Source organism: Manihot esculenta, chromosome 9, assembly GCF_001659605.2.
Source record: "Manihot esculenta cultivar AM560-2 chromosome 9, M.esculenta_v8, whole genome shotgun sequence".
Lineage (NCBI taxonomy): Eukaryota > Viridiplantae > Streptophyta > Magnoliopsida > Malpighiales > Euphorbiaceae > Manihot > Manihot esculenta.
In genome coordinates, this window is record NC_035169.2 from 1,258,501 (window position 1) to 1,286,020 (window position 27,520).

General features: G+C 37.4%; 1 protein-coding gene across 3 annotated transcripts; it reads left to right on the top strand.

Annotated features, from left to right (window-relative positions):
- The first annotated feature begins 7,227 nt into the window (after positions 1-7,227).
- LOC110621887 (nascent polypeptide-associated complex subunit beta) lies at positions 7,228-10,507 on the top strand. Of its 3 annotated transcripts, none has more exons than XM_043959452.1 (6): positions 7,228-7,459; positions 7,739-7,806; positions 8,084-8,232; positions 8,315-8,371; positions 10,062-10,100; positions 10,208-10,507. In XM_043959452.1, exons 2-6 carry the CDS (start codon positions 7,739-7,741, stop codon positions 10,372-10,374), a joined length of 480 nt encoding a protein of 159 aa, XP_043815387.1. In that variant the 5' UTR covers positions 7,228-7,459; the 3' UTR covers positions 10,375-10,507. The 3 variants fall into 3 exon arrangements, with proteins under 3 accessions (XP_043815387.1, XP_021621857.1, XP_043815386.1); XM_021766165.2 differs by having other exon boundaries at positions 7,232-7,401; XM_043959451.1 differs by lacking the exon at positions 7,228-7,459 and adding an exon at positions 7,520-7,564.
- The last annotated feature ends 17,013 nt before the right edge of the window (positions 10,508-27,520 follow it).

Sequence of the window (27,520 nt, forward strand, 5' to 3'; positions counted from 1 at the left end):
GGTCTTATCTCCTCAAGTATAGCATAGCCAACCAGAATGAGACAATACCAATTTGATTGTTTTAAGTATGAAAATAGAATATAGAGAGGCAATTAAATATTTAGACGAAGGAGACAAGTGATTTTAAGAAATAAAATTAGCAATAGAATAAGTAGACTTACATTACCGTTTACTTTTACAAAGACAAATAAGGAGATTAAGATCATTGCATGGATTCAATGATGAGAAAGAAGCTGGCACATGATATGTATCATCAGGCACCACTTGTCTTTTGGAATAATCTTGAACCACTGGCGATTTGACGAGGGCAAAGGCTTGAACACTAGGAGGACCAACATTATTGGATTGAACATGAGAAGCACTAGATGAAATCCCATTATTTGATGTGATCTTATAAATGAGCCACTCTTATTCCTCCCTTTGACTTGTAGAGATGGGTATTATAGGAATGAATAGTGCTTTCTCTAAAAATACCACATCAGTCGAGACTAAGTATCTATTAAAATTTTAGAGAATAACATTGATACCCATTCTAAAGGCGAAGATATCCTAAAAAGATACACTTTAATGTTTTGGGATCTAATTTGGTAATATGAGATAGTACATTATAAACATAGCAAGTACTGCCAAACATCTATGGCTCCAATTGAAATAATGACTTGTTATGGAAAAGAAAATGATAGGGAATATCACCATTAAGAAATGTAGATAGCATATGATTAATAAGAAAGCACACAGTGGAGATAGCATCAACTCAGCTGCTCAAGGACTTTCATATGGAACAATAAGGCACGAGTAGTTTTAAAAAGATGCTTATTCTTCCTCTCAGTTACCCCATTTTGAGAGGATGTACCCACATATGAGGATTAATGAAAGATACCATGTTGAGTCATATATGTTTGAAATGATTCTTACATATATTCTTTGGCATTATCACTCCTCAATATATGCACAGAAAAATTAAAGTGATTCCTAATTTCAACATAAAAGGTAGAAAAGTAAGAAAGCACCTCACAACGATTCTTCATAAATTAGATCTAGGTCATTCGACAAAAATCATCCACAAAAGTAACCAAATACCTTAATCTAGTTATAGACCCAACAGGATAGGATCCTCAAATGTCTGAATGAACTAGGTCAAAAGCATATTAAACATATTTATTGATTCTAGGATTGAGCGAAATAGGATGGTATTTTGCAAAATGATAAGACTTACATTCTAGTGAATGTACATCATTAAACTTGGGGCATAACTTTTTCAAAGTTGATAAAGAATGATGTCTTAACTGATAATGTACTTCAAATGAAGATATTACTCTAGAATAAGCAACTGACTGAGGCAGTCTGTGTATCTAAAATGTAGAGACCATTAGATACATGTCTTTTACCAATAATCTTCTTCATCATAAGATCCTGAAAAAGATAATGATCAAGGAAGAAAGAGACAGAATAATTTAGGTTTTTGATAAGTTTGCTCACATAGACTAAATTAAAGGCAAGATTGGGTAAAATTAACACGGATGATAAAGTGATAGAAGTAGTAGGCATAGTCTCATAACCTCAACATTATGTTGTGACCCATCAGCTTATGGTTATAGGAGAAGATACTTTATGTGATTGGAAACTAGAGAATGTATAGGGATTACCTGTCATATAATCTGTGGCATCATAAGTACTAACCCATTTGTTTAAGGAGGAAATAAGGTATATTTTACCTGTTTTAGCAATAGTAGTGACTGAAGTGGACCTTTTGAGTAGGTCTTGATACTGAGCATATTCATCAGCTGAGATAGTGACAGCGCTCCCAGAAATGGAGTTAGATGTAGCAATATTAAAATCATAGTCTTTTGATTTTTATTCTGCAACTTCTTATAGTATCTCTTTGTATGGTTCCTTACAGTAACAGCAAACAAAATTACTCAAATTATTAGGTTTTGCAGCATTTCTACTCGATTATTATTTTTTCATCCTCCTTTAACAATTATAAACTTAGTATTGATGGTCATTTTTAAGTTTTTAACTAATAAAACACTTCAACCAACAAATATAATTCCAAAACCAAACACAATATAGCACCAAAAGACAAAAATAAAGAGTTGTAATAGTATCTAAAAATCATACTTTAAAGAGACCTCATCCAGCAATGCCAAAGATCCCACAAAATTCAACACTTCAAAACACCACCAATAAAGAGGTGTTAAAAATCAAAACAATACAAAGCTAGAATCGCAAGGCAGAGGCAACATAAAAACTATATGCGACTGTCAGACATCGTGAACAGTACTGATGAACAGTGCATTTGAACAATACTGATGAACAATGTGCTTGAACAATACTGATGAATAGTATCGAAACAAAAACCTCAAAAAAATTGAAGGTTTTGATACCATGTAAAAACACAAGAGAATTAAAGAGATTTTCTGTATAAAAATTCCTAATATTTCCTATGATTATGTCTTATGATTTAGTTATTATGAATCAATTAACTAATTGTACATATCCTAACATAATTATTTGTAATGTAATACTAAATATAATTATTTTATTTTCATTTAATTTTTTTATAATACTTTCTAATTTATATTTCCAGTTGTATTTTAACAAAATATAAATAAGTGATTTGCGTTTGAAACCTAAATAAATGGCTTGAATTGGCTCTTTATTTATTTTTCATAATAATATGATATTAATTAGATAAAATTTATTTTGATAGTTGAGAGAGTTTGAGTAATTAAATGATTTGTAATTATAAATTAATAATTAACCAACAAATGAGATATATTAAATTACATTGATTTGTAATTGCAAATCCAAATGATTAATTTTTATGATAGATAAGGATAGTTGAAATTTAAATTTAATTTAATTTAACCATTAAACGCCGTGACACAAATATATAGAAGCTCTATCTAGTTTTACGAATACTTCACAATAAGCATCCTACTGGTCAGGTAATGTATTGACAGATCTAATTGCGAAGTTACGGAAAAGCAAGGAGTATTTTGTCTGCAAATGGCTGAAGAGGGCAGAGGCAAATTGCAATAAAATTAGGAGCCCCACCTTGTAATGGGTATTTATTGTAGGTGTAATGAAATAGGGGCTTTTGTGTAGTTGTGTTTTGGAATGTAGCCTTTGTCCACCCAATATGTACCTCTGTCGGCAACTAGTAGCCAATTTATGATGCTATTGGACTTCACAGCCTGTTTTCTTTTTTACCCCTAGAAATGTATTGAAAGGGAAAGAACGAAATCATGTGAGGAAAAGATAAGAAATTTGTACATTGTCTTAGTATCACTTTAGTCCACATAAATCGTTCTATTCATTTGGAAGTAATTAGTAATGCTTCTATTTTCTAAATTATTTGAGGGTTTTTTTTAGTCATTATCAAAGTTTGAGTCTAAAAATTTATTATTTAGTCTTTAAATATTATTATTATTAACAAATTAATCTCTATACATTTAAAATTCTATTAAAATATTTTTATATTTTTTATTTATCAATAAAATAATCATTTCGTCGTATTTTAAGTTAAAAATAAATAAAAAATAAGAGATACTATTTTTAAAATCCAAATTAGCCCTCAATAACTCAATTCTTCTTCTTCTTTCTAGATAATCCAGTTTATTCTTCTTCCTCAATAATTCAATTTTTAAAATTTTAATTTTTATTTTATTTCTTTTTTTTCAATAACCCAATTTTTTTTCTTCTTCTTTTTCAATAACCCAATTTTTTTATATATAAAAAGAACCGAAAAAAAAAATAAAAGAGAGATAATTTGACAGAAATAAATAAAAGTGAATGAAATGATTATTTCGTTGATAAAAAAAAAGATAAATATATTTTAATAGATTTCTGAAAATTTAAAAATTGATTTTTTAATAATAATAATAATATTCATAGATTAAATATATTTTAATAGATTTCTGAAAATTTAAAAATTAATTTTTTAATAATAATAATAATATTCATAGATTAAAGAATTAGTAGGTTAGACCTTAAAGTGAGCAAGTGCTCAATTAGGTTTTACATATGGCTCAGACAGCCAACACTAACACATGAGGTAAGTTTCTAATTTACTTAAATTTTAAGGATTTATTAGGAGATAAATAATTGCCTAATGGACCAAATGGTGCACATCCTCAAAGCCTAACCCATGTTATCAACTTGGAGGCATCTCCAATCAATCTTGTTTACTTGCCAAAGAAGAAGTAGAGGCCCGATTCCAAAGCCCATGGAAGAATTCAAGGCCAAACTATGGCCTAAAAGCCCAAAGATTGAAGGCTCTTTATATAGGATATTCGGGCAAATAGATTGCAATAGAATACTTTCTTTTGTTTTTGTTTAATAACTGTAGGTGATTTGTAATTTTAATTAGTTGTAATTTTTTTAAAGGATTTGTAATTTCATAAATTACTATCTTCAAATTAAACTATTGAAAATTTACCAAATTAAAATCGTAATTTATAGACATACATATCATCAACATATCAAAAAATCAATCAATGGTGAAAAATTAGAGAACTCACCTTTTTAATTCAAAAAACTGTTGCCTTCTCTTGCTTATTTTTCTTCTCTTTCTGCTTTTTCCCTTTCTTTCCTTTCCTTTATCTTTCCTCCCTATCTTTTCCCTTTTTTACTTTTCTTTTTTCTTTATTTCTTCTCCCATTTTGCATCCTTAATACCAGTATTCAGTTCAAATCGAAAAAATTAATCGAATTAAATTAATTTAAAATTTTACTTTAATTTTTATTCATTTCGATTCGGTTTAATTTTTAATTTCAAAAATTTTAATTATTTCAGTTCAGTTTGATTTTAATCAGAAAAAATCAAACCGAACCGTTTAGTGATAATAATATATTATTTTCAATAATATAGAAAAATTAGATCATATTAAAATTAAAATATTTTAATTAGATTTTAAAATACTAAAAATAAAGTAGAAAAATAAAAAATTTATTAAAAATTAAAATCCATCAAACCGAATCAAATCAAATTAAATCAGATTAATTTAATTTGATTTCTGATCAAAATCAATTCAATTCAATTTTTATAAATACTAAAATTTTAGTTTTCAATTTATTTGATTCCGTTGGATTTTAAAACGAAGAGCTTCCACCACCTCTATTGCATTTGCTTTTCTATCATATAATTGTAAAGTTACAATTTGGTCCTCTAAACTTTTTAAGGCTTTCATGCTAGTCCTTTAACTCCTTAAAATTTCATTTTACATTAAAAACTTCAATAACTTCACATTTTAAGTCTATTATTTATTTAAAATTAATACTCAGATTTTCATAAAATTTATTATTATTTTAATAATGTAAAAAAAATTATTTCTCCAAGAATTAAGGAAATACACCAATATACCAACTTATGAACCAAATCATACAAAACATTGTGAAGCTGCATGGTTGAACTCTAATGCTTTTGAAAAATCTAGTATTTTTTAAATTATTAATTATTTAGTTTATATTGTGAATTATAAAATTAAATAATTATAATTTTAAAATTACAAGAATTAAGTAGTTGTGATTTTAAAATTAGGTAATTATAACTTGAAATGGTAAGGACTCATTAAGGGGGAATTATTTAGTAATTTCACTTATTACTAATTAAGGAGATAATAGTTGGTAATATTTTTTTTTAATGAAAATTGAGAGAGTAGAACTTAAAACCTTTCAGATTTATTTACTGAAATATACTTGCTATTAGACTAAATTCATTAGTGCACTAATTAATAAAATTTTAATAATAAAGCGATTAAAAGGTTTGATAAGCGGAAAGGAAAAATACTATCAATTTTTTTGATTTTTAATAAATTTAATAGTTTGTTTTTATTTGAAAATTTCTTAATTAAAAGATTTCTATATTTTATAAGAATTTTTAGTTATTTTGTTAAAAAATATGAATTTATTTATTTTAATCTTAAATAAAAAGATTAAATAGTTTGAAATTTTAAAATTATATGAGTTAAATAATATATATTAATTAAAAAAATTATAATTATTAAATAATATAAATATGTTTATTAAAAAACAATACAAATATTTAAAATAATTAATCATTTAAAAGAAAACTAAATACTTTAATTTTATAAAATATATTAATATTTAAATAAATTAATCTTAAAAAAATAAATTAATAAATTTTTTTAAAATTTATCAATTAATAATAAGAATAAATTACACTTTAATATCTGATTTTTAACATAATTAATAGATCAATTTTTATATTTTTAAAATCGAATACTTAAATTGCTCTATAATTAGTCCGTTCAAATGGAGGTCCTCCATCCATTTTTACGGTTAAAAGTATAAAAATATCTTTATTATCTTTTTTAAATAGATAAACTACACATTAATCATTAAATTTTAATATAATTAACAGATTAATTACCTTATTTTTAAAATTAAACATTTAAATATCTCTATAATCAATCCGTTTAAATTTTAATTTTTTTATTTATTTTTTGCAATTACATGTATAAAAATATTTTTATTGTTTCTTTTTAAATTAAAAATATTAAAGAGTTAAATTTTCATTCATTCTCCTTTATTTATTAAAATTTAAATATTTTAATTTTTTTTTTTATAAAAATACTTAAATTTCCGTTAACTTATATTTATATTATCATATTCAACTAATTTTTAGCATTTATTGCTCTTCAATTTTCGTCTATTAAAATACCAAAATGTTTTATAATTTTAAAATTTTTAAAAAATATTTATAATTTCAGCTATTTTTAAAAGATATCAACTAAATTTTAGATAGGTTATAAATTTTTATAAAAAATATTTTAAAAAAAATCGTATTGATTTTAAACTAATATCTATAATAAATGAAAGAATTATAATTTTGAATGAATTGAATATAAAGACTAATATATTAATTACATCAAAATTTAAAAACTAAAATATAGTTTATATAATATAAATATTTTGATAAAAATTTAAATATTATAAAAATATTTTAAATATTTAAAATATTCAAAAAAATTTTTACTAATAAAATTATAAATGAAAAGATTTTCTATTTGAATGAATTAATTATAAAATAATTTAAATATTTAATTATAAAAATATAAAAATTAATTTCATAATTATATTAAAATTAAAAAAAAATAAAGTATATTTTATCCTAATAATAATTCATTCTCTAATAAACTAATGAAATTAAATTTTTTTTATAACCCTAAATCAAAAAACTACATGTGGCCAAAAAATCTACATCGTCTAAATGCCGAGTTGCGAACCAACCCTAAATCACATTTCCCTTTCATATATCCCTTTCTTCTTCGTCTTTCCTCTCGACCTGCTTTTCATTTCTCCCCCAGCCCGTCTTCTCTGATCCTCCTTCGAACTCGGACGATTGCCTTGTCCTCTCTCAGTTGCATGCTCGAAGGTGGGACTTGCTAATTTTAAAAAATCTCGCAGATTTCTTCTCACAACTGTGATTTCAGGTGTCATGTCCATGTTTGAGTGTCTTTGATTCCGAGTAATTTTGGGTACTCTAAAGCATACTGATGAACTTGCTGCGGGCAGATGATTTTATGCCTTCGATTTTGGTCTCTTTTCTTTGTCAATTAGCTTTCTATGCGGCTTTTGTGTTCAGGGTTTAGCTATTTTTACGTAAATCCCCCTCCCCGGGTCATTCTCTATATTCGCTTGCTTCTTTTTATAGTTGTTATTGGTATGTGATGTGAAGCTCTTATTTTCTCGTATCCCTTTCTTATATGCAGATGAATAGGGAGAAACTTATGAAGATGGCTGGTGCCGTTCGCACTGGTGGGAAGGGCAGCATGAGGAGGTAGGATGTGTATTCCAATTCCTATCAAATTTATATTATAATGTCAAGTTGTTTGAACTTAAAAAGAAAAATAATTGCTTTAAATTTCCAATGGAAGAAGTTTTTTCAGTGCCAATATTTAGCGAGTATGTTTGTTTCGTCTCAATTGTCCTTCATTGATTTTTTTACCATTTGGGTACTATTTAAATTTTGTTATGAATGGTTTTCTCTGGCTACGATTCATTTCTGGTAGTACTTGGTCGCAAATATTCTTTTAAATATTTGTTCCTTACCACAGAAAGAAGAAGGCTGTGCACAAGACCACCACTACAGATGATAAAAGGCTTCAGAGCACACTGAAGAGAATAGGAGTGAATGCTATTCCTGCAATTGAGGAGGTCAACATATTCAAAGATGACGTAGTTATCCAATTTGTAAACCCCAAAGGTGATGGCATCTTTTTCTTCTCATGGATTGATTTATTTACATCTTTTGCTCTTAGTAAACCACTGCTAAAATTTTATTTCAGTTCAAGCATCCATTGCTGCCAATACATGGGTTGTTAGCGGCTCTCCACAGACAAAGAGTATGGCTCTATCACTCTCATCACTTTTAGACATTCCATGATTTTTATTTCCGTTATTTGGATTTTCTGATTTTGCCTTTTCAATACATTATTGTGGTTGTGGCCAAGATGAACAAGCAAAAGTTATCATATGAATGTTATCAAAGTTGATGTATGTTTTTTTTTTTTTTTTTTTTAAAAAAAAAAAAGGATGTTCTCTAAATATTAGTTGAGTTGTTTTAATGACATCAAAGTAGGATAGATAGGAAGTGTTGAGTGGAAGTCAAAGAAGAATACATGAAAGATCATAAAAGTTTGTATAAAGGGGTTTGTGTGGATTCAAAAGCAATGGATAAGTGATAAAAGAATGGATAATGAATTTCAGACTTTACTGATTGTCCGTGGCATGATTAAGAATCAAAACAAGATGAACAAGATCATGTTTGACTGTCTATGGCTGTTTTCTAGTCGTATATCTCCACCATAATGATGTCACAAACATTATACCGGAAAAATTTAGTCAAATTTGAAGTTAATTGATCAACTAGTTCATAATCATGTCGGGCAATAGCAATAAAATATGGGACTCCTGTGAAATTGTTTGTCCAATAATAGAGAAGTTCAAAGACTCTGAACCTTACAATTTCGTATACTGTGCTCATGATTAATTAAAGTTGTCTTGGGCTTAAAGGAGTCATGGAGCCCAGTCACCTGAGAGGTAAGATGCACAATTAATGAAATAAGTCACCTTATCTTACATAATAGAACTGTTCATGTTAATAGCATAAACCAATTAGAATTTATCCTTTTTTTTTTACTAAAGCAAACTACATGAAACTTGATTCTAACAAAAAATATAGCTCAATCAATGCGAGTTACATTAGTGGGCAGCAGACTTCTGTGAAACAAGTAGAAAAATAAAATGGTGAGGGGATTGAGAGGCAGCAGAGGTATGAAGCAATGGGAGTAAGGATAGTAGTAGAGTAGATAAGAAAAGAAGGTGAAAAGGGGCCAACAGGTCAGCAGAGGTGGATGATGCGAAAGGGAGGGAGTGAAAGAGTATGATTGATTGAATTTAGCAAATTCTATAAAAGAAAAAGACAAAAAGGAAATGAAAATAAAAAACTTGTTATGCACTTCTCTTTCTTTAATTAATTGTGTGCATATCTGATGGGTTCCTCAACAACTTCACAATTTAGTTACTTTTTTTTGGCTTGATGCTGAAATCAGTTGGAAAGCATGTACTCCTTGAATGGTGTCTTTCTTCCTTCCCATCCTTTCTTCCTTCTTGTGCAGTTATTCTCCTTCTCTCAGTTTGTTTCTTGAATCCCATTGAAGACTATCAAATCCGGTTATTCCTATTTTCCTTCTCGGATTTGCTATGATTTTCAAAAGATATTCAGGTTCCAACCTTTTCCTTTTTATATTTTTACAAATATCTAGAAATTAGTGTACCTGAATCTCAAATTGCAGAAAGACAGTCAAAATGCTTTATATGAAATCTAGACATGATTCTAGTCACTCAGGTCTTCTGAATCCTGAAATTGCTGAAATGAAGAACAAAAATGGTGTATGACGTCCCTAATATGAAATTTAGGCTGCAATTCTAAATATTCAAGTCTTTAATCATTCTTCTTGCTCGGCCCCATGTGTACAATTGAGCTTACATTGATTGAGAGCTGACGAGTTTTCATTTACCTTTTTTCTTCAGAATTGCAAGATATTCTCCCTCAAGTTCTAAGTCATTTGGGTATGCAAATTCCAATTTTCAGTACACAGTAGTTTTGTTATATTTGGAATTTGTACTAAACTGTATTCTATTAACTCTTTTTTTTTTAAAAAACTGCTGATTTATAGGTCCTGATAATTTGGACAACCTAAAGAAGTTGGCGGAGCAGATCCAGAAGCAGGCACCGAGTGCTGGTGATCCAGCAACTGCAGCACCAGAAGATGATGATGAGGTCCCAGAGCTTGTAGCTGGGGAGACGTTTGAAGCTGCTGCAGAGCAGGGTAATGCTGCTTAGGAAAGATGGTCAGGGGTTTTGTGCTATTTTATGCACTTACTTTTTATTCTTCCGGTTTTCGAAGTTCTTGTGTTTGTAGTTGTAACTTGATCCTCCATCTTATCAATGTTCTGATCCAATTTATAATTTTTTATCTGACAGTGTTAACAAAGTCACTAACTCATTTTTAGTAATTATGTGTTTGGTTAAAATATTTTTCAAGCATGTCATGTTTGATAATAATTGATTTATAAATGCATGTATTATTAAAATTACTAAAAAAAGATATTAAATAAAGCATGGGATGAAGTTTTAAAATTAAAAGAAAATGTTAGTAACTTGATTAGTCTTATAAGTTTCCTGCTTACGAATTAAACTGAAGCTGGTTGGGAAATGTTACAAACAAAAGGATAGTTTATTTTTGTATTTTTATAAGGTAAACACTTTGGACGCAAGTCTGACTCTCACATCAAATCGGCCCATTATGTAGGAGGAGCGTAAAGATTTTTAATAGAAATGGATCATACCTTTTTAATAGAAGAAAATAAGATTTGTTTTAACTTTTTTTAAATTAATGAAAATAAATAATTTTAAAATAAGTATTTTTTTATAATTAAATGTGGCAAAAATTTAATTTGGCTTTTAAACTCAGGCCATCATCCTCTCCCGTCATCATCAACAAGACAAAGAATGTGTTCAAAGTCCTTAAAAATGGATCGAATTATGGGTCTATTTTTGAAATTTTATGAGGATAAAATTTTCTGATTACATCGCAATGAAATAGGCTTCTTAGATAAAACTTGAAAATCTCTTGAGTTGAAATACTAAAAAATTTTGACAATTTTTTTCATATCTCCTTCATTGATTTGCTGAACTTAAATACTAAAGAGAAGGGATAATCTCTTCCTACAAACAAAGAAACTGAAAATCATGAACTCAATATGGAGGAACTCCCTTCAACAATTAAGGAATTAGGAAAGACCACTACTTAAGTTGGGAATGTCTAGCCTCATACATGTCAACTACTTTAAGCTTCCCATAAGGCTTTTGAATACAATAGGATCTTTATTCTTACCTTCATCAAACTTTGACAACTTTATTCTACATTTCATGGGTGTGTTTACCGGATTACAATTAAACATCTTAAACTTCCTTACTAGCTCCCTTGCATATCTTTGCTGTGAAATAAAAATTCCATCATGTATTTACTTTACTTCTAAGCTCAAATAATATATCATAAGACCCATGTCTGTTATCTCAAACTCAAGTACATAGCCTTCTTAAAATCTTCAAACAAACGTGGTTATTACTAGTAAAGATGAGATCGTCAACATAAATGCAAACAAATAATATATCTCTATTGTTATATGTTTTGATACAAAGGGCATATTCATGAGAGCAACGAGCAAACTCATTATCTTGAAAATACTTACCAATGTGAGTATTCCATGCTCTTAGTACTTACTTTAATCCATGTAGTGCTTTCTTTAGCCTCAATGCTTTATCTTCGTGACCTTTAATTACAAAATCCAATGCTTATTTAACATAGACTTCCTCTTTAAAATAACTATTTAGAAAAACTAACTTTACTTGCAACTAACTTATCTTTCACTTTATTTGAGCAGTTAGTGAAATAATTAAATGTATTGTCTCTATTCGAGCAATTGGTGCAAATACTTCTTCATAATCTACTCCAAGCTTTTGTTTATAGCTTTTAGCAATGAGCCTTACTTTATATCTTTGCACATCTCCACTTGCATTCTTCTTTATTTTGAAGATCTATTTGACTTCAATAGCTTCATAACCGTTAGAAAGAGTTATTATTCCTAAGTATTGTGCTTGTTGATTGCTTTGATCTCTTCTTCCATGGCCTGTATCCACTTTGTCTTTTACAACTTCATCAAAGTTTAAAGGCTAACTATCTATAAGAAGACAAAAATAAATTATCATAATAATCAGTGATATCTTCAGTTTCATCATAAAGTTCCTAAATGCTTTTCAACTTTCGCGGCCTTTCACTTGAATTTGCTTGAGAAGTTGGTGATGCAATGTGAGTTAGAGATGGAAATAGAGTTGTCTCTTACATGCATCGTATTTTCTTAGCTTTCTTCTTCAAAATTTGAGAAGAAGTCTTCTTGCTCCTAATTCCAAGCTATTTTTTTGTTAAATTCAACATCTTGACTCATTGTAATCTTGTCGTTGCTTGGATTGTATAGCTTGTAGCCTTTTGAATTTGCATCATAGCTAATGTAAACATGCTTGACACTCTGATCATCAAACTTATATCTTTCTTGTTCAAACACATGGACATATGCAATGCTTCTAAAAAATTGCAAATTATTAACATTAGGCTTTACTCCACTCTATACTTCTTAGGGAGTCTTGTCTTTTACATTTGTTGTTGGAGATCTGTTAGACAAATAAATATCACAAAAAGAATTTTTTAGGTATACTTTTGTCTTTCTACATACTTCTAGCTATGTTAAGAACAATTAGGCCATACCATTTTATTATGGTAATCTTGGCGCTGTTAAAAGAAGGCGTATTCCATGTGATTGACAAAACACACAAAATACTTTAGATGTGAATTTGCTTCCTTTATCAAACCTTAGAGCTTTAATTCCATAGCCACTTTTATTCTCCATAAAAGCCTTAAAACTCTTGAATGCATCAAATGCTTATGACTTTTGCTTCATGAAATAACCCATATATTTCTATTAGAATCATCAATACAAGAGTAGAAAGTATCTATTTTTACTAAATGAATGCAAATTAATTAGTTTGTACATCAATATGCATAAGTTCAAGTGGCTTAATAGCTCAACTTTTTGAATGCTTGTCGAGAGAAATGGTTCACATAAATGTTGTTGATGGTTGATAGAAGGCATTATTTTCACCATGTTCTTATTTCCTTGAAAGAGGAGAAATTAATCAGAGTGCTTTGTAGTTGCAAGGAAGCAATAAGATGCTCTATAAATGAGAGGCATATTTCCTTCAACTTGCATACTACAACACCTGCTTAATCATGTTCGGATCCTTCTCCAACTACCTACTGGTTGAAGCCTTGCCAACATGCATTTGAAAATGGAAGTTTAGTTCATATCCTTTTTCTTTTAATTTTTGTTACACATTGAGGGTAATATGTTGGTCAAGTGTAGGGGAAGAAACTATATATATGTTACATTTTTTTTATTTTCATGTATTATATTATATCATTTTATTTTATTTCATGTATTTTTCTTACTTTCTTTTTATGCATCTTTTATAGAAATTTTGACTAAGCATTGCAATTAGATTATCAAATCCATTCTTAAACTACATTACTCCACTCAATTTAGTATACTTGAAAATTTAGTTGAATCATAAACAATATATTAGTATTTATGTAGGTGGCTATATCAGTTTTCTCATTGCTAGCAATAGTTTTGATAGTTATCTTGAAACATAAATAGTTGAGCTTGAATATATATATACTTGTATGATTAAGGCATTAGTTAAACATGGCTAAGACTTGCCAAAGCCATGAATTTTTACTTTTGCTATAACTTTTCAAGTAAAAAATAAACAAGTGCTCATAAATAGTTATTGATAATAAAAAACCTACCATGTTTCTAAACTTAAGAATTAACCTTGAATACAAAAGATATTGGCTAATGTAATACCCGGCTAGACTCCGGTATCGGAATTCCTACCGTCTGGTGGAATCTCGGATGTCGGAAGCCTCTAGTAGGGTAGAAACATGTTTTCATAAAATGTTTTAAAGTATTTCATGGTTTTAAGTATGAAAATTAAATGAGTTTTTGCATGAAAAGTCTTTGGAGGAAAAAACCCAGGTTCGGCCGCCGAAAGTCAAGTTCGGCCGCCGAACATGGCATGCATGCGGAAGCACTTTCGGCCCCCGAACGTGGCCTGGCCAGCCACTATAAAAGGGTCACTTAGCCGAAATGGGCGAGCTTTCTCCCATTTTCGGCCATAGCTAGCTTCCGACCTCCCTCTCCCCAGATCTTGTGTTCTTTCTCCAAATCACCTCCATTTTTCTTGAGTTTTCACCTCTCATTGCAAGTTTTGAGCATTTAAGACAAGTTTTGGAGCTTTGGAAACTCAGGAGCTCATTTGCTTGGATCTCCGAGTTTAGGTCGTCTCTCTCTCGATCTTCAAGAGGTAAGAGCCGATCTTAAGCTCATTGTATGTTTTAAGTAAGTTTTAAGTTGTTTTATGGGGTAGAATGGCATGTATAGGGTTGTATGAGTTTTTAAGCAAATGTTATGTTTTTGAACAATGTGGCATGTTTGAAGTGTTGTAGTTGGGGTATTTGATAGTTTGAGACCCCTAGGTGTGATGTATGATGTGTATGTATGTTTTAGAACAAGTTTATGCATGATTGGTTAATTTTGGAGGCAAATGTACATAAAGGAGCCAAGTTTCTGCCCTTTGGCAGAAACCAGGTTCGGCAGCCGAAGGCACTTTCGGCCGCCGAACATGGCTGGGGAGGCAGGCCTTTCGGCTGCCGAAGTTGCCCCCGAAAGGAGACTTTCGTCTCTGTCTGGGACTTTCGGCCGCCGAAGGTGCCGCCGAACATGCATGAGTTTCGCCTCTGTCTGGGAGTTTCGGCCGCCAAAGGTGCCGCCGAACCTGCCTGACTTTCGGCTCTGGAGGGACTTTCGGCCACCGAACCTGCCGCAGAAAGTGCCTTGTCCAGCCATTTCTTGCATGTTTTTATGTAGTTGTTTTATGATGCTTTAGGGGGGTTTTGGGGAGTATATTAGAGTTATGTTTATGTATGTTTGGTCCCTCATTGGAGTCCACCTGTGTAGGTTCGGACCCGAGGAACCGAGGACCCCAGCAGTGAGCCAGCTGCTACAGAGTTTGTCAGAGCTAGCCAGAGGTGAATGGAATAAACCTTAAGTTTTAAAATAAATGAAAATATGAATTTTGAGCATGATCCATGCATCATGAATGCCATGAGATATAGTAGGCTGTTTGCATTAGTATTCACGAATATGTTGCATTGCATTTATGATGTTGATGTGGATTGGTTATTGAATGATCCTTTAGTCCTCATATGGTATGATGATGTTACGGCATGATATGGTATGGAAGTCCAGGTTGTACCCATTCTACGTCCCTGGCACGATGTAAGAGAAAGTCCAGGTTGTACCCATTCTACGTCCCTGGCACATTGGTATGTATGATATGTTATGTTAAGAGAAAGACCGGTTGTACCCATTCTACGTCCCGGCACAGTTGGACTATGTAGAGGACTATAGGTGACAATACCATCCGAGATGTGATTTGTTGTGATGTGTTGCATTTCATTAAAGCATGAAATTTTAATATATGATTTCATTATTCTGCTCACTGGGCTTTGTAGCTCACCCCTCTCCCCTAACCCCAGATGTGCAGGTACAGGGTAGATCAGGAGGTCAGCCAGAGTTTTGAAGTATGTCTATGTAATAGTTAGATTGTGGACATGACAATTATACTATGATGTAATGTAAGAGGTTACAGTATGTTATGTAATGAGGTATATTGAGGTTATAGATGTGCTTGACCCTATGAGTATTGTAATCCCTTGTTGATGCATGATCTTAGATATTTGATGATACAGATGTTAGCCAACTCAACGCATGTATATCGCCCATTGGGGCATTGATGAGATCCCACAGAGGGGTCAAGTTTATGATTTTGTTTTAGTGCATGCACAAGTTGAGTTTGGTGTATGAGAAATGAATGAAAGAAAAGTTTAAATTTTTATGCATGTTGTTGATCATGTATGGGATTATACAGGTTTACAGGCTTTATGTCAGGCTTGCTACGGGTCCCGGCGGCCTTAAGCCGATCTGGATCCTAGCGCCGGTAGCGGTCCGATTTTCGGGTCGTTACAGAATGGTATCAGAGCCCTAGGTTCATAGGATCAGACCTAGAGTGTCGGGCTCATAGATGTTACAGAAGGTCAAGCACAATAGGAAGATCATGTCCACTAGGATAGGATGTGGAGTCCTGTTTTGTTGATGATGTGAAATGCCATGATTATATGCATGTGCATTAATGATATGCTATGCTATGTGATGTGTATGTGATGAGGGTTCATGTGTGCCCACATGAACCATATGATGCTAATGCTTGCTTGATGTGTACTGTTTTTCAGAAAATAGGATGAGAGGAACCCGTCGATCGGCAAGATTGACCGGAGTACCACCTGAGGATGAGGGCACGAGCGCCCATCCTCCTACATTGCCTAGGGCAATGTCTTGTAGAGCCAACAGAGAAAGAGTGTCAAGGGACCCTAGAAGGTCTTTTGATGCTAGCAGAAGGGGGACTGATAGAGGAGGAAGTTCTTCAGATGTGAGGGAGGTTATGGAAGAGGAGCAGAGGAGGGATGGGAACTTGGATGTGAGCATGGAGGAAGAGGGGATAGGGGAGTCTCAGGGAGGCGTTCAGGCCTCGGGGTATGGTTTTCCACCCCATTATCCACCATTCCCACAGGGTTCTGGGTATCCGATGGGAGGTACATCGGATTACTCCAGCTTTAACCCCTACCCTACCTACATGCCCTATCCACCTTTCTATCCACCTTACACACAGTACCCAGCTTATCCACCCTCACCCTTCTATCCAAACCCGGCAAACCCCACCTCGGGGAATGTTGCACCCCCACCTCCACCACCTACAGGACCAGCAGCCCCAGTTACTCAACCTCCTAGACCTAGCTCAGTCGATGGGAGCAAAGTGAAGATGACAGATTACCTCAAGCTAGATGCTCCCAAATACAAGTCAGGGGATGACCCCTTTGAGTATCTGAGAGTGGTGAAGACAATAACTGATGAGCTAGGGGCAAGTGACAGCAGGGCCATTCAGATGGCAGGGTTCACTTTAAAGTGCAAGAAGGCACGGGAATGGTTCAAGTGTTATGTGGACCCGAGACTAGACAGTATGACATGGGAAGAATTTGCGAATGAGTTCGCTGGTTGGGCTTTTCCAGACAGTTCCAGAGAACTGAAGATGATTGAGTTTGAGCAACTGAGGCAGTCAGAGCACATGGGTGTAGAGGAGTTCACGGATAAATTCTTGGAGCTATTGCCTTTTTCAGGGCAAGCTCTAGATACAGATACGAAGAAAGCCAAGAGGTATGTTATGAAGCTGCATTCCAGGTACTCCTCGTTGATTCAGTCAGCTGAGAGAGAAAGTTTCCACACTGTGGTGGATATGGCTCGAAGAATGGAAGCAAGTGCTATAGTTGAGGGGTCAGTGAAGCAGTCAGTGACCCAGTCTTCAGGGGTTAAGACCCCAGGCAGAGGAGGGCCAGGGTTCTCTTCTCAGAGCTCAGGTAAGAAGAGGTGGGATAACACCACCAAGAAGCCGAAGAAGAATAAGTTTTGGAACAAGTTGAAATCCGGTCTGGGATTTGGCGGTGGCTCGAGCTCAGGCTCAGATGGTACAGAATGCCAGAGATGTGGAAGACCGCACAGAGGAGTGTGTCGAGCTGGGACTAATACATGTTTCAGATGTGGACAGGAGGGACACATAGCTCGGTAGTGTCCTAGAGCGCCTTTTATGGGCCAACCCCAGCAGACAGCTTCTGGTAGTGTGGCACAGCCAGCAGTTCCAGCCACAACTCAGGGCAGTGGCAGAGATAGAGGGAGAGGGGCAGCCTCTTCTTCTGGTTCCCGAGGTGAAGGTCCATCAGCTCCAGCCAGGATCTTCACCATGACTCAGCAGGAGGCTAACACATCCAACACCGTGGTGTCAGGTAATCTCGTCATTGGGTGTTCTGATGTGTATGCATTAATGGACCCGGGTGCATCTCATTCATTTATTGCTCCGAGAGCCGTTGAGAGGTTGGGTCTGATAGTCTCTAGGTTAGAGTGTCCCCTATGGGTCAGTGGACCCAAGTGTGACCCGTCGGTGGCAGTGTCGGTCTGCCAGTACAGTCCAGTTTTTGTTGAGGGAAGATGCCTCTCCGCCGACCTTGTGGTTCTAGATTTGACAGACTTTGACGTCATTCTAGGGATGGATTGGCTATCTACCCATGGTGCTACCTTGGACTGCAGGGACAAGGTAGTCAGGTTCAGAGATCAGAACGGGTCAGAGGTCGTCTTCAGAGGAGACAAGAGGGGCACACCTAGAGGTCTGATATCAGCTCTTCAGGCTCGTAGGTTGCTTAGGAAGGGATGTCAGGGGTACTTAGCTCATGTGAGAGAGCTAGACAGTCAGGTCAGGGAGCCGGCCTCGGTGCCAGTTGTCAGAGAGTTTCAAGATGTTTTTCCGGATGAGCTTCCAGTTTTACCACCTGCTAGGGAGATAGAGTTCGAGATAGAGTTGGTGCCTGGAACTAGACCGATCTCTATCCCTCCCTATAGGATGGCCCCAGCCGAGTTAAAGGAGTTGAAAGAACAGTTGCAAGAGTTGGTAGAAAAGGGTTTCATCCGACCGAGCACTTCACCTTGGGGTGCACCAGTTTTATTCGTAAGAAAGAAGGATGGATCCCTTAGACTTTGTATCGACTACAGACAGTTGAACAAAGTCACTACCAAGAATAAGTATCCATTGCCAAGGATCGACGATCTATTTGACCAGCTAGCCGGAGCAGGTTGTTTCTCCAAAATAGATCTGAGATCGGGGTACCATCAGCTAAAGATAAGGGAGGAGGATGTGCTGAAGACAGCTTTCAGGACCAGATATGGGCATTTTGAGTTCCTTGTGATGCCGTTCGGGTTAACCAACGCCCCTGCAGCATTCATGGATCTCATGAACAGAGTGTTTAGCCAGTACCTGGATCACTTCGTTATTGTCTTCATAGATGATATCTTGGTGTATTCCAGGAATGCAGAGGAGCATGCCCATCATCTGCGGTTGGTCTTGCAGACCTTGAGGGAACATGGCTTGTATGCCAAGTTCTCTAAATGTGAGTTCTGGCTGAGGAGCATTTCGTTCTTGGGGCATGTAGTGTCAGAGAATGGGATTGAGGTAGACCCCAAGAAGACAGAAACTATGGCTAACTGGCCTAGACCCACTTCAGTGACAGAGATTAGAAGTTTCTTGGGTTTGGCAGGTTACTACAGGAGGTTCGTTCAGGACTTCTCTAAGATAGCAGCTCCTCTGACCAGGTTAACCAGGAAGAATCATAAGTTTCTGTGGACCGACCAGTGCGAGGAGAGTTTTGAAGAGCTTAAGAAGAGGTTGACTTCAGCACCAGTTTTAGCTCTGCCATCTAGTGATGAGGACTTTACAGTCTTTTGTGATGCGTCCCGTGTGGGATTGGGTTGTGTACTGATGCAGAATGAGAGGGTGATCGCTTATGCTCCTAGGCAGCTGAAGAAGCATGAGTTGAATTACCCCACACATGACCTAGAGATGGCAGCAGTAATCTTTGCACTCAAGATGTGGAGGCACTACCTCTATGGGGTAAAATGTGAGATCTTCAAAGATCATAAAAGCCTGCAGTACATCCTGAGTCAAAGAGATTTGAACTTGAGACAGAGGAGATGGGTGGAGCTGCTGAGTGACTATGATTGCAAGATTCAGTACCATCCGGGTAAGGCGAATGTTGTGGCGGACGCCTTAAGCCGGAAATCACTCGGTAGTTTATCCCACATATCGGCAGAGAGGAGGCCAGTGGTGAAGGAGTTTTACAAGCTCATTGAGGAAGGTCTACAGATGGAGTTGTCTGGTACAGGTGCCTTGGTGGCCCAGATGAGAGTGGCACCCATGTTTCTGGAGCAGGTGGCTCAGAAACAGCATGAGGACCCGGAGTTAGTGAAGATTGCCAGGACTGTTCAGTCAGGCAATGATAGTGAGTTCAGATTCGACAGCAAGGGGATCCTCCGCTATGGGAGCAGACTATGTGTACCAGATGACATCGGGTTAAAGGGAGACATTATGAGGGAGGCTCATAATGCAAGATACAGCATTCACCCTGGAGCCACCAAGATGTATCAAGATCTAAAGAAGGTTTATTGGTGGCCAGCTATGAAGAAAGAAGTGGCACAGTTCGTGTCAGCCTGCGAAGTGTGTCAGAGGGTGAAGCTGGAACATCAGAAGCCGGCTGGAATGCTTAACCCGCTACCTATTCCAGAATGGAAATGGGAAAATATAGCTATGGACTTCGTAGTGGGGTTACCGGCGGCGTCCAATAGGGTGGACTCCATATGGGTGATTGTGGACAGACTCACCAAATCTGCTCACTTCATTCCTGTCAGGAGTGGCTACTCTGTGGACAAGTTGGCGCAGGTGTATGTGGACGAGATCGTCAGGCTGCATGGGGTTCCTGTTTCGATAGTGTCTGATAGAGGGCCCAGTTTACCTCCAGGTTTTGGCGGAGTCTGTAGAATGCCATGGGTACTAGGTTGGATTTCAGTACTGCCTTCCACCCCCAGACTGATGGACAGTCAGAAAGGACCATCCAGACTATCGAAGATATGCTCAGAATATGTGTGCTGGACTTTGGCGGTTCTTGGAGGCAGCATCTACCTTTGGTGGAGTTTGCCTACAACAACAGCCATCATGCTAGCATCGGGATGGCTCCATATGAAGCTTTGTACGGAAGGAAGTGCAGATCACCTGTTTGCTGGGAGGAAGTTGGAGAAAAGGCCTTGGCAGGGCCTGAGCTAGTAGAGATCACCAGCAGGGTGGTACCCATAATCAGAGAGAGAATCAAGACTGCTGCCAGCAGACAGAAGAGCTATGCAGACGTCCGCAGGAGACAGTTAGAGTTTCAGGAGGGGGATCTGGTATTGCTCAAGGTGTCTCCAATGAAGGGAGTGGTTCACTTCGGGAAGAAAGGTAAACTAGCCCCACGATACATCGGACCCTTTGAAATCTTGCAAAAGATTGGGAATGTGTCGTACAAGCTGGATTTACCTGCTTCAATGGAAAGAATCCATCCGGTTTTCCATGTTTCAATGTTGAGGAAGTTTGTGTCAGATCCGAGCAAGGTTCTTAGTGAGCCTGATGTGGAGGTCCAAGAGGATCTCACTTATGTCGAACAGCCAATACGGATCCTAGACACCCAGATCAGAAAGTTAAGAAACAAGGAAACCCCGATGGTGAAAGTCCTGTGGAACCACCACAACTTGGAAGAATGCACTTGGGAGACACGGGAGTCCATGCTCCAGCAATACCCTTATCTTTTCTGAGGTTAGATCTCCTTGTGTTTATGTGCTATGTATGTATGTTATATTTTATGCCATGCTATGTGTGCTAGTTGAGGTACATTCGGGGACGAATGTTCTTAAGGGGGGGAGAATGTAATACCCGGCTAGACTCCGGTATCGGAATTCCTACCGTCTGGTGGAATCTCGGATGTCGGAAGCCTCTAGTAGGGTAGAAACATGTTTTCATAAAATGTTTTAAAGTATTTCATGGTTTTAAGTATGAAAATTAAATGAGTTTTTGCATGAAAAGTCTTTGGAGGAAAAAACCCAGGTTCGGCCGCCGAAAGTCAAGTTCGGCCGCCGAACATGCATGTGTTTTGGAGGCACGTTAGGCCCCCGAAAGCATGAGTGAGGGAAGTCCAGGTTCGGCCGCCGAAAGTCAAGTTCGGCCGCCGAACATGGCATCCATGCGGAAGCACTTTCGGCCCCCGAACGTGACCTGGCCAGCCACTATAAAAGGGTCACTTAGCCGAAATGGGCGAGCTTTCTCCCATTTTCGGCCATAGCTAGCTTTCGACCTCCCTCTCCCCAGATCTTGTGTTCTTTCTCCAAATCACCTCCATTTTTCTTGAGTTTTCACCTCTCATTGCAAGTTTTGAGCATTTAAGACAAGTTTTAAAGCTTTGGGAACTCAGGAGCTCATTTGCTTGGATCTCCGAGTTTAGGTCGTCTCTCTCTCGATCTTCAAGAGGTAAGAGCCGATCTTAAAGAGGTAAGAGCCGATCTTAAGCTCATTGTATGTTTTAAGTAAGTTTTAAGTTGTTTTATGGGGTAGAATGGCATGTATAGGGTTGTATGAGTTTTTAAGCAAATGTTATGTTTTTGAACAATGTGGCATGTTTGAAGTGTTGTAGTTGGGGTATTTGATAGTTTGAGACCCCTAGGTGTGATGTATGATGTGTATGTATGTTTTAGAACAAGTTTATGCATGATTGGTTAATTTTGGAGGCAAATGTGCATAAAGGAGCCAAGTTTCTGCCCTTTGGCAGAAACCAGGTTCGGCAGCCGAAGGCACTTTCGGCCGCCGAACATGGCTGGGGAGGCAGGCCTTTCGGCTGCCGAAGTTGCCCCCGAAAGGAGACTTTCGTCTCTGTCTGGGACTTTCGGCCGCCGAAGGTGCCGCCAAACATGCATGAGTTTCGCCTCTGTCTGGGAGTTTCGGCCGCCAAAGGTGCCGCCGAACCTGCCTGACTTTCGGCTCTGGAGGGACTTTCGGCCGCCGAACCTGCCGCCGAAAGTGCCTTGTCCAGCCATTTCTTGCATGTTTTTATGTAGTTGTTTTATGATGCTTTAGGGGGTTTTTGGGGAGTATATTAGAGTTATGTTTATGTATGTTTGGTCCCTCATTGGAGTCCACCTGTGTAGGTTCGGACCCGAGGAACCGAGGACCCCAGCAGTGAGCCAGCTACTACAGAGTTTGTCAGAGCTAGCCAGAGGTGAGTGGAATAAACCTTAAGTTTTAAAATAAATGAAAATATGAATTTTGAGCATGATCCATGCATCATGAATGCCATGAGATATAGTAGGCTGTTTGCATTAGTATTCACGAATATGTTGCATTGCATTTATGATGTTGATGTGGATTGGTTATTGAATGATCCTTTAGTCCTCATATGGTATGATGATGTTACGGCATGATATGGTATGGAAGTCCAGGTTGTACCCATTCTACGTCCCTGGCACGATGTAAGAGAAAGTCCAGGTTGTACCCATTCTACGTCCCTGGCACATTGGTATGTATGATATGTTATGTTAAGAGAAAGACCGGTTGTACCCATTCTACGTCCCGGCACAGTTGGACTATGTAGAGGACTATAGGTGACAATACCATCCGAGATGTGATTTGTTGTGATGTGTTGCATTTCATTAAAGCATGAAATTTTAATATATGATTTCATTATTCTGCTCACTGTGTAACGCCCCGGAAATCCGGACCGCTACCGGCGCTAGGATTCAGGTCGGCTTAAGGCCGCCGGAACCCGTAGCAAGCCTACATACATCCTGTTTACCTGTTTAATCCCATACATGATCAACAAACATACATAAGAATTAAAAACTTTTCTTTTTCTTCATACACCAAACTCAACCTGTGCATACACTGTATTCATCATATACATAAACATTAATCCCTCTGTGGGATTTCATCAAAGCCTCTATGGCAATATACATTCAGTGTTGAGTTGGTTCACATATTCATCATAAAATAAGATCATGTACATACCAAGGGATTAACAATTACTATGGTCAAGCACATCTCTATCCTCAATAACATAGTTACATAAACATAACTGTTTCAAACTTTACATTACATTCTTATCATTTGTCATGTCCACATATTCTAGCTATTACATACATATGACTTTTCTCTTCTTTTCTTCTCTATCAAACTCGTACCTGCAAACCTGGGGGTTAGGGGAGAGGGGTGAGCTAAAAGCCCAGTGAGCAGAAACTAAAAACATTATAATAAAATTCATGCTTTCATGAAATGCATCATATCACAGACAATTCACATCAAGGGTGAACCTGTCACCAATTAGTCCCAACATAGTCTCGTGCCAGGCCGTAGCATGGGGTCCTGGTCTTCCTGTCATACATACATAAAGTCTCGTGCCAGGCCGTAGCATGGGGTCCTGGTCTTCCTGTCAGATCATATATAAAGCCTCGTGCCAGGCCGTAGCATGGGGTCCTGGTCTTCCTGTCATACATACATAAAGTCTCGTGCCAGGCCGTAGCATGGGGTCCTGGTCTTCCTGTTATATCATATATTAAGTCTCGTGGACTAATTGGATCATACAGCATTCACCCACAACCACAAAATAAAATGCAATGCGACATATTCGTGTACTAATGCAATCAGCCTATTACATGTCATCATGATGCATGAAACATGCTCAAAACATTTAATTACTTGATTTAAAACATTAAGCTTGTTTCCACTCACCTCTGGTTAGCTCTGACCAGACACTGAAGCAGCTCACTCACTGCTGGGGTCCTCGGTTCCTCGGGTCCGAACCTACACAGGTGGACTCCAATGAGGGACCAAACATATATAAACACAACTCTAATATATCCCCCAAAAACCCCCTAAAACATCATGAAAACATCACAGAAAATATGCATGAAATGGCTGAACAGGGCACCTTCGGCGGCACCTTCGGCGGCCGAAAGCCCCAGACAGAGACGAAACTCAGCTAGGTTCGGCGGCACCTTCGGCGGCCGAAAGTGCCAGACAGAGACGAAAGTCTCTTTTCGGGGGCACCTTCGGCAGCCGAAAGCTGCCTCCACAAGGGGGGTTCGGCGGCCGAAACTCCCTTCGGCTGCCGAACCTGGTTTCTGCCAAACGGCAGAAACTTGGTTCGAATGAACCTCCTGCCTCCCAAAACCATAAATCATGCATATTTCTCAACTAAAACACCCATACAAGTTCCTAGGGGCCTCAAACATGCATATACCCCATCTACAACACTTCATACACACACAAACAAGCTACATTGCTCAAACATCATCAAAACCCATAAACTCAACATATGTCCTAACATGCATTTCTACCCATAGATCTTACTTAAAACTTGTTTAAAACATAAAAAGGGTTCAAGATCGACCCTTACCTCTTGAAGAAACGAGAGGAAAGCGATCCTAGCTTGGAGATGGAGAGATTAAGCTCTTTGAACCTCCAAGCACTCAAAACTTGCTCAAAGCTCACAAATCTTCAAAACAACGTTATAAACTTGTTAAAACCATGAAAGATCTAGAGGAAACACTCAAGATCGAGGGAGGAACGGTGGAGACTCACCTTGGCCGACAATGGGAGAGAAAAAGCTCGCCCGTGCGGACCAAGGGGACCCTTTTATAGTGGCTGGCCAGGCCACGTTCGGGGGCCGAATGTGCCTCCGCATCCATGCAATGTTCGGCGGCCGAACATAAGGTTCGGTGGCCGAACCTGCACTTCCCTCACTTAGACTTTCGGGGGCCTAACGTGCCTCCCAAAGTCCATGCATGTTCGGCGGCCGAAAGTGAGTTTCGGCGGCCGAACCTGGGTTTTTCCTTAAAGAATTTTCATGCAAAAACTTATTTAAAATCATACTTAAAACATTAAAATACATGAAAACATTTTATAAAAACATGCTTTTACCCTTCTAGAGGTTTCCGACACCCAAATTCCACCGGACGGTAGGAATTCCGATACCGGAGTCTAGCCGGGTATTACATTCTCCCCCCCTTAAGAACATTCGTCCCCGAATGTTCCTCAACTAGTACATGCATAGCGAAACAAACATAACATACACATATAGCACATGGAACACATCTCAACTAACCTCAGAAGAGGTGGGGGTACTGCTGGAGCATGGACTCCCGGGTCTCCCAAGTGCATTCTTCCAAATTGTGGTGGTTCCAAAGGACTTTCACCATCGGGATTTCCTTGTTCCTCAACTTTCTGATCTGAGTGTCAAGAATCCGCACTGGCTGTTCAACATAAGTGAGATCCTCTTGGATCTCCACATCAGGCTCGCTAAGAACCTTGCCCGGATCTGACACGAACTTCCTCAACATGGAAACATGGAAAACCGGATGGATTCTCTCCATAGAAGCAGGGAAGTCCAGCTTGTACGATACATTCCCAATCCTTTGCAGGACTTCAAAGGGTCCAATGTACCGCGGAGCTAGCTTACCCTTCTTACCAAATCGAACCACCCCTTTCATCGGAGACACCTTGAGCAATACTAGATCCCCCTCCTGAAACTCTACCTGTTTCCTGCGGATGTCTGCATAACTTTTCTGCCTGCTGGTGGCAGTCTTTATCCTTTCTCTGATAATGGGCACCACCCTGCTGGTGATCTCAACAAGCTCAGGCCCTGCTAAGGACCTCTCTCCAACCTCCTCCCAGCAAACAGGTGACCTGCACTTCCTCCCATACAAAGCTTCATATGGAGCCATCCCTATGCTAGCATGATAGCTGTTATTGTAGGCAAACTCCACCAAAGGTAGATGTTGCTTCCAAGAACCGCCAAAATCTAGCACACACATTCTGAGCATATCTTCTATGGTCTGGATGGTCCTCTCTGACTGTCCGTCTGTCTGTGGATGGAAGGCAGTGCTAAAATCCAACCTAGTACCCATAGCACTCTGCAGACTCCGCCAAAACCTGGAGGTAAACTGGGGCCCTCTATCTGACACTATAGATACCGGGACCCCATGTAGTCTGACAATCTCCTCAACATACACCTGCGCTAATTTATCCACAGAGTAGTTGCTCCTAACTGGAATGAAGTGAGCAGATTTGGTGAGTCTGTCCACAATCACCCATATGGAGTCTAGTCTGTTGGATGTTGCCGGTAACCCCACTACAAAGTCCATAGCTATGTTCTCCCATTTCCATTCTGGAATAGGTAGCGGGTTAAGCATTCCAGCCGGCTTCTGATGTTCCAGCTTCACCCTCTGACATATTTCGCAGGCTGACACGAATTGTGCCACTTCCCTCTTCATAGCTGGCCACCAATACACTCCCTTCAGATCCTGGTACATCTTGGTGGCTCCAGGGTGAACACTGTACCTTGCATTATGAGCCTCTCTCATAATGTCTCCTTTAAGCCCGATGTCATCTGGTACACATAGTCTGTTCCCATAGCGGAGGATCCCCTTATCATCGAATCTGAACTCACTATCTTTGCCTGACTGAACAGTCCTGGCAATCTTCACTAACTCTGGGTCCTCGTGCTGTTTCTGAGCCACCTGCTCCAGAAACACGGGGGTTACTTTCATCTGTGCAATCAAAGCACCTGTACCAGACAACTCCATCTGTAGACCCTCCTCAATGAGCTTATAAAATTCCTTCACCACCGGTCTCCTCTCTGCCGTGATGTGGGATAGACTGCCAAGTGATTTCCGGCTTAAGGCATCAGCTACTACATTAGCCTTACCCGGATGGTACTGTATCTTACAATCATAGTCACTGAGCAGTTCTACCCATCTCCTCTGCCTCAAGTTCAAATCTCTCTGACTCAAGATGTGCTGCA

Excerpts from the sequence above, each read along its gene's own strand:
- LOC110621887 (XM_043959451.1), top strand. The coding sequence starts at position 7,523 with ATGAACTTGCTGCGGGCAGATGATTTTATGCCTTCGATTTTG. Across the intron at positions 7,565-7,738 it reads ATTTTATGCCTTCGATTTTG|ATGAATAGGGAGAAACTTAT; the intron begins GTCTCTTTTCTT and ends TCTTATATGCAG. Across the intron at positions 8,233-8,314 it reads CCAATTTGTAAACCCCAAAG|TTCAAGCATCCATTGCTGCC; the intron begins GTGATGGCATCT and ends ATTTTATTTCAG.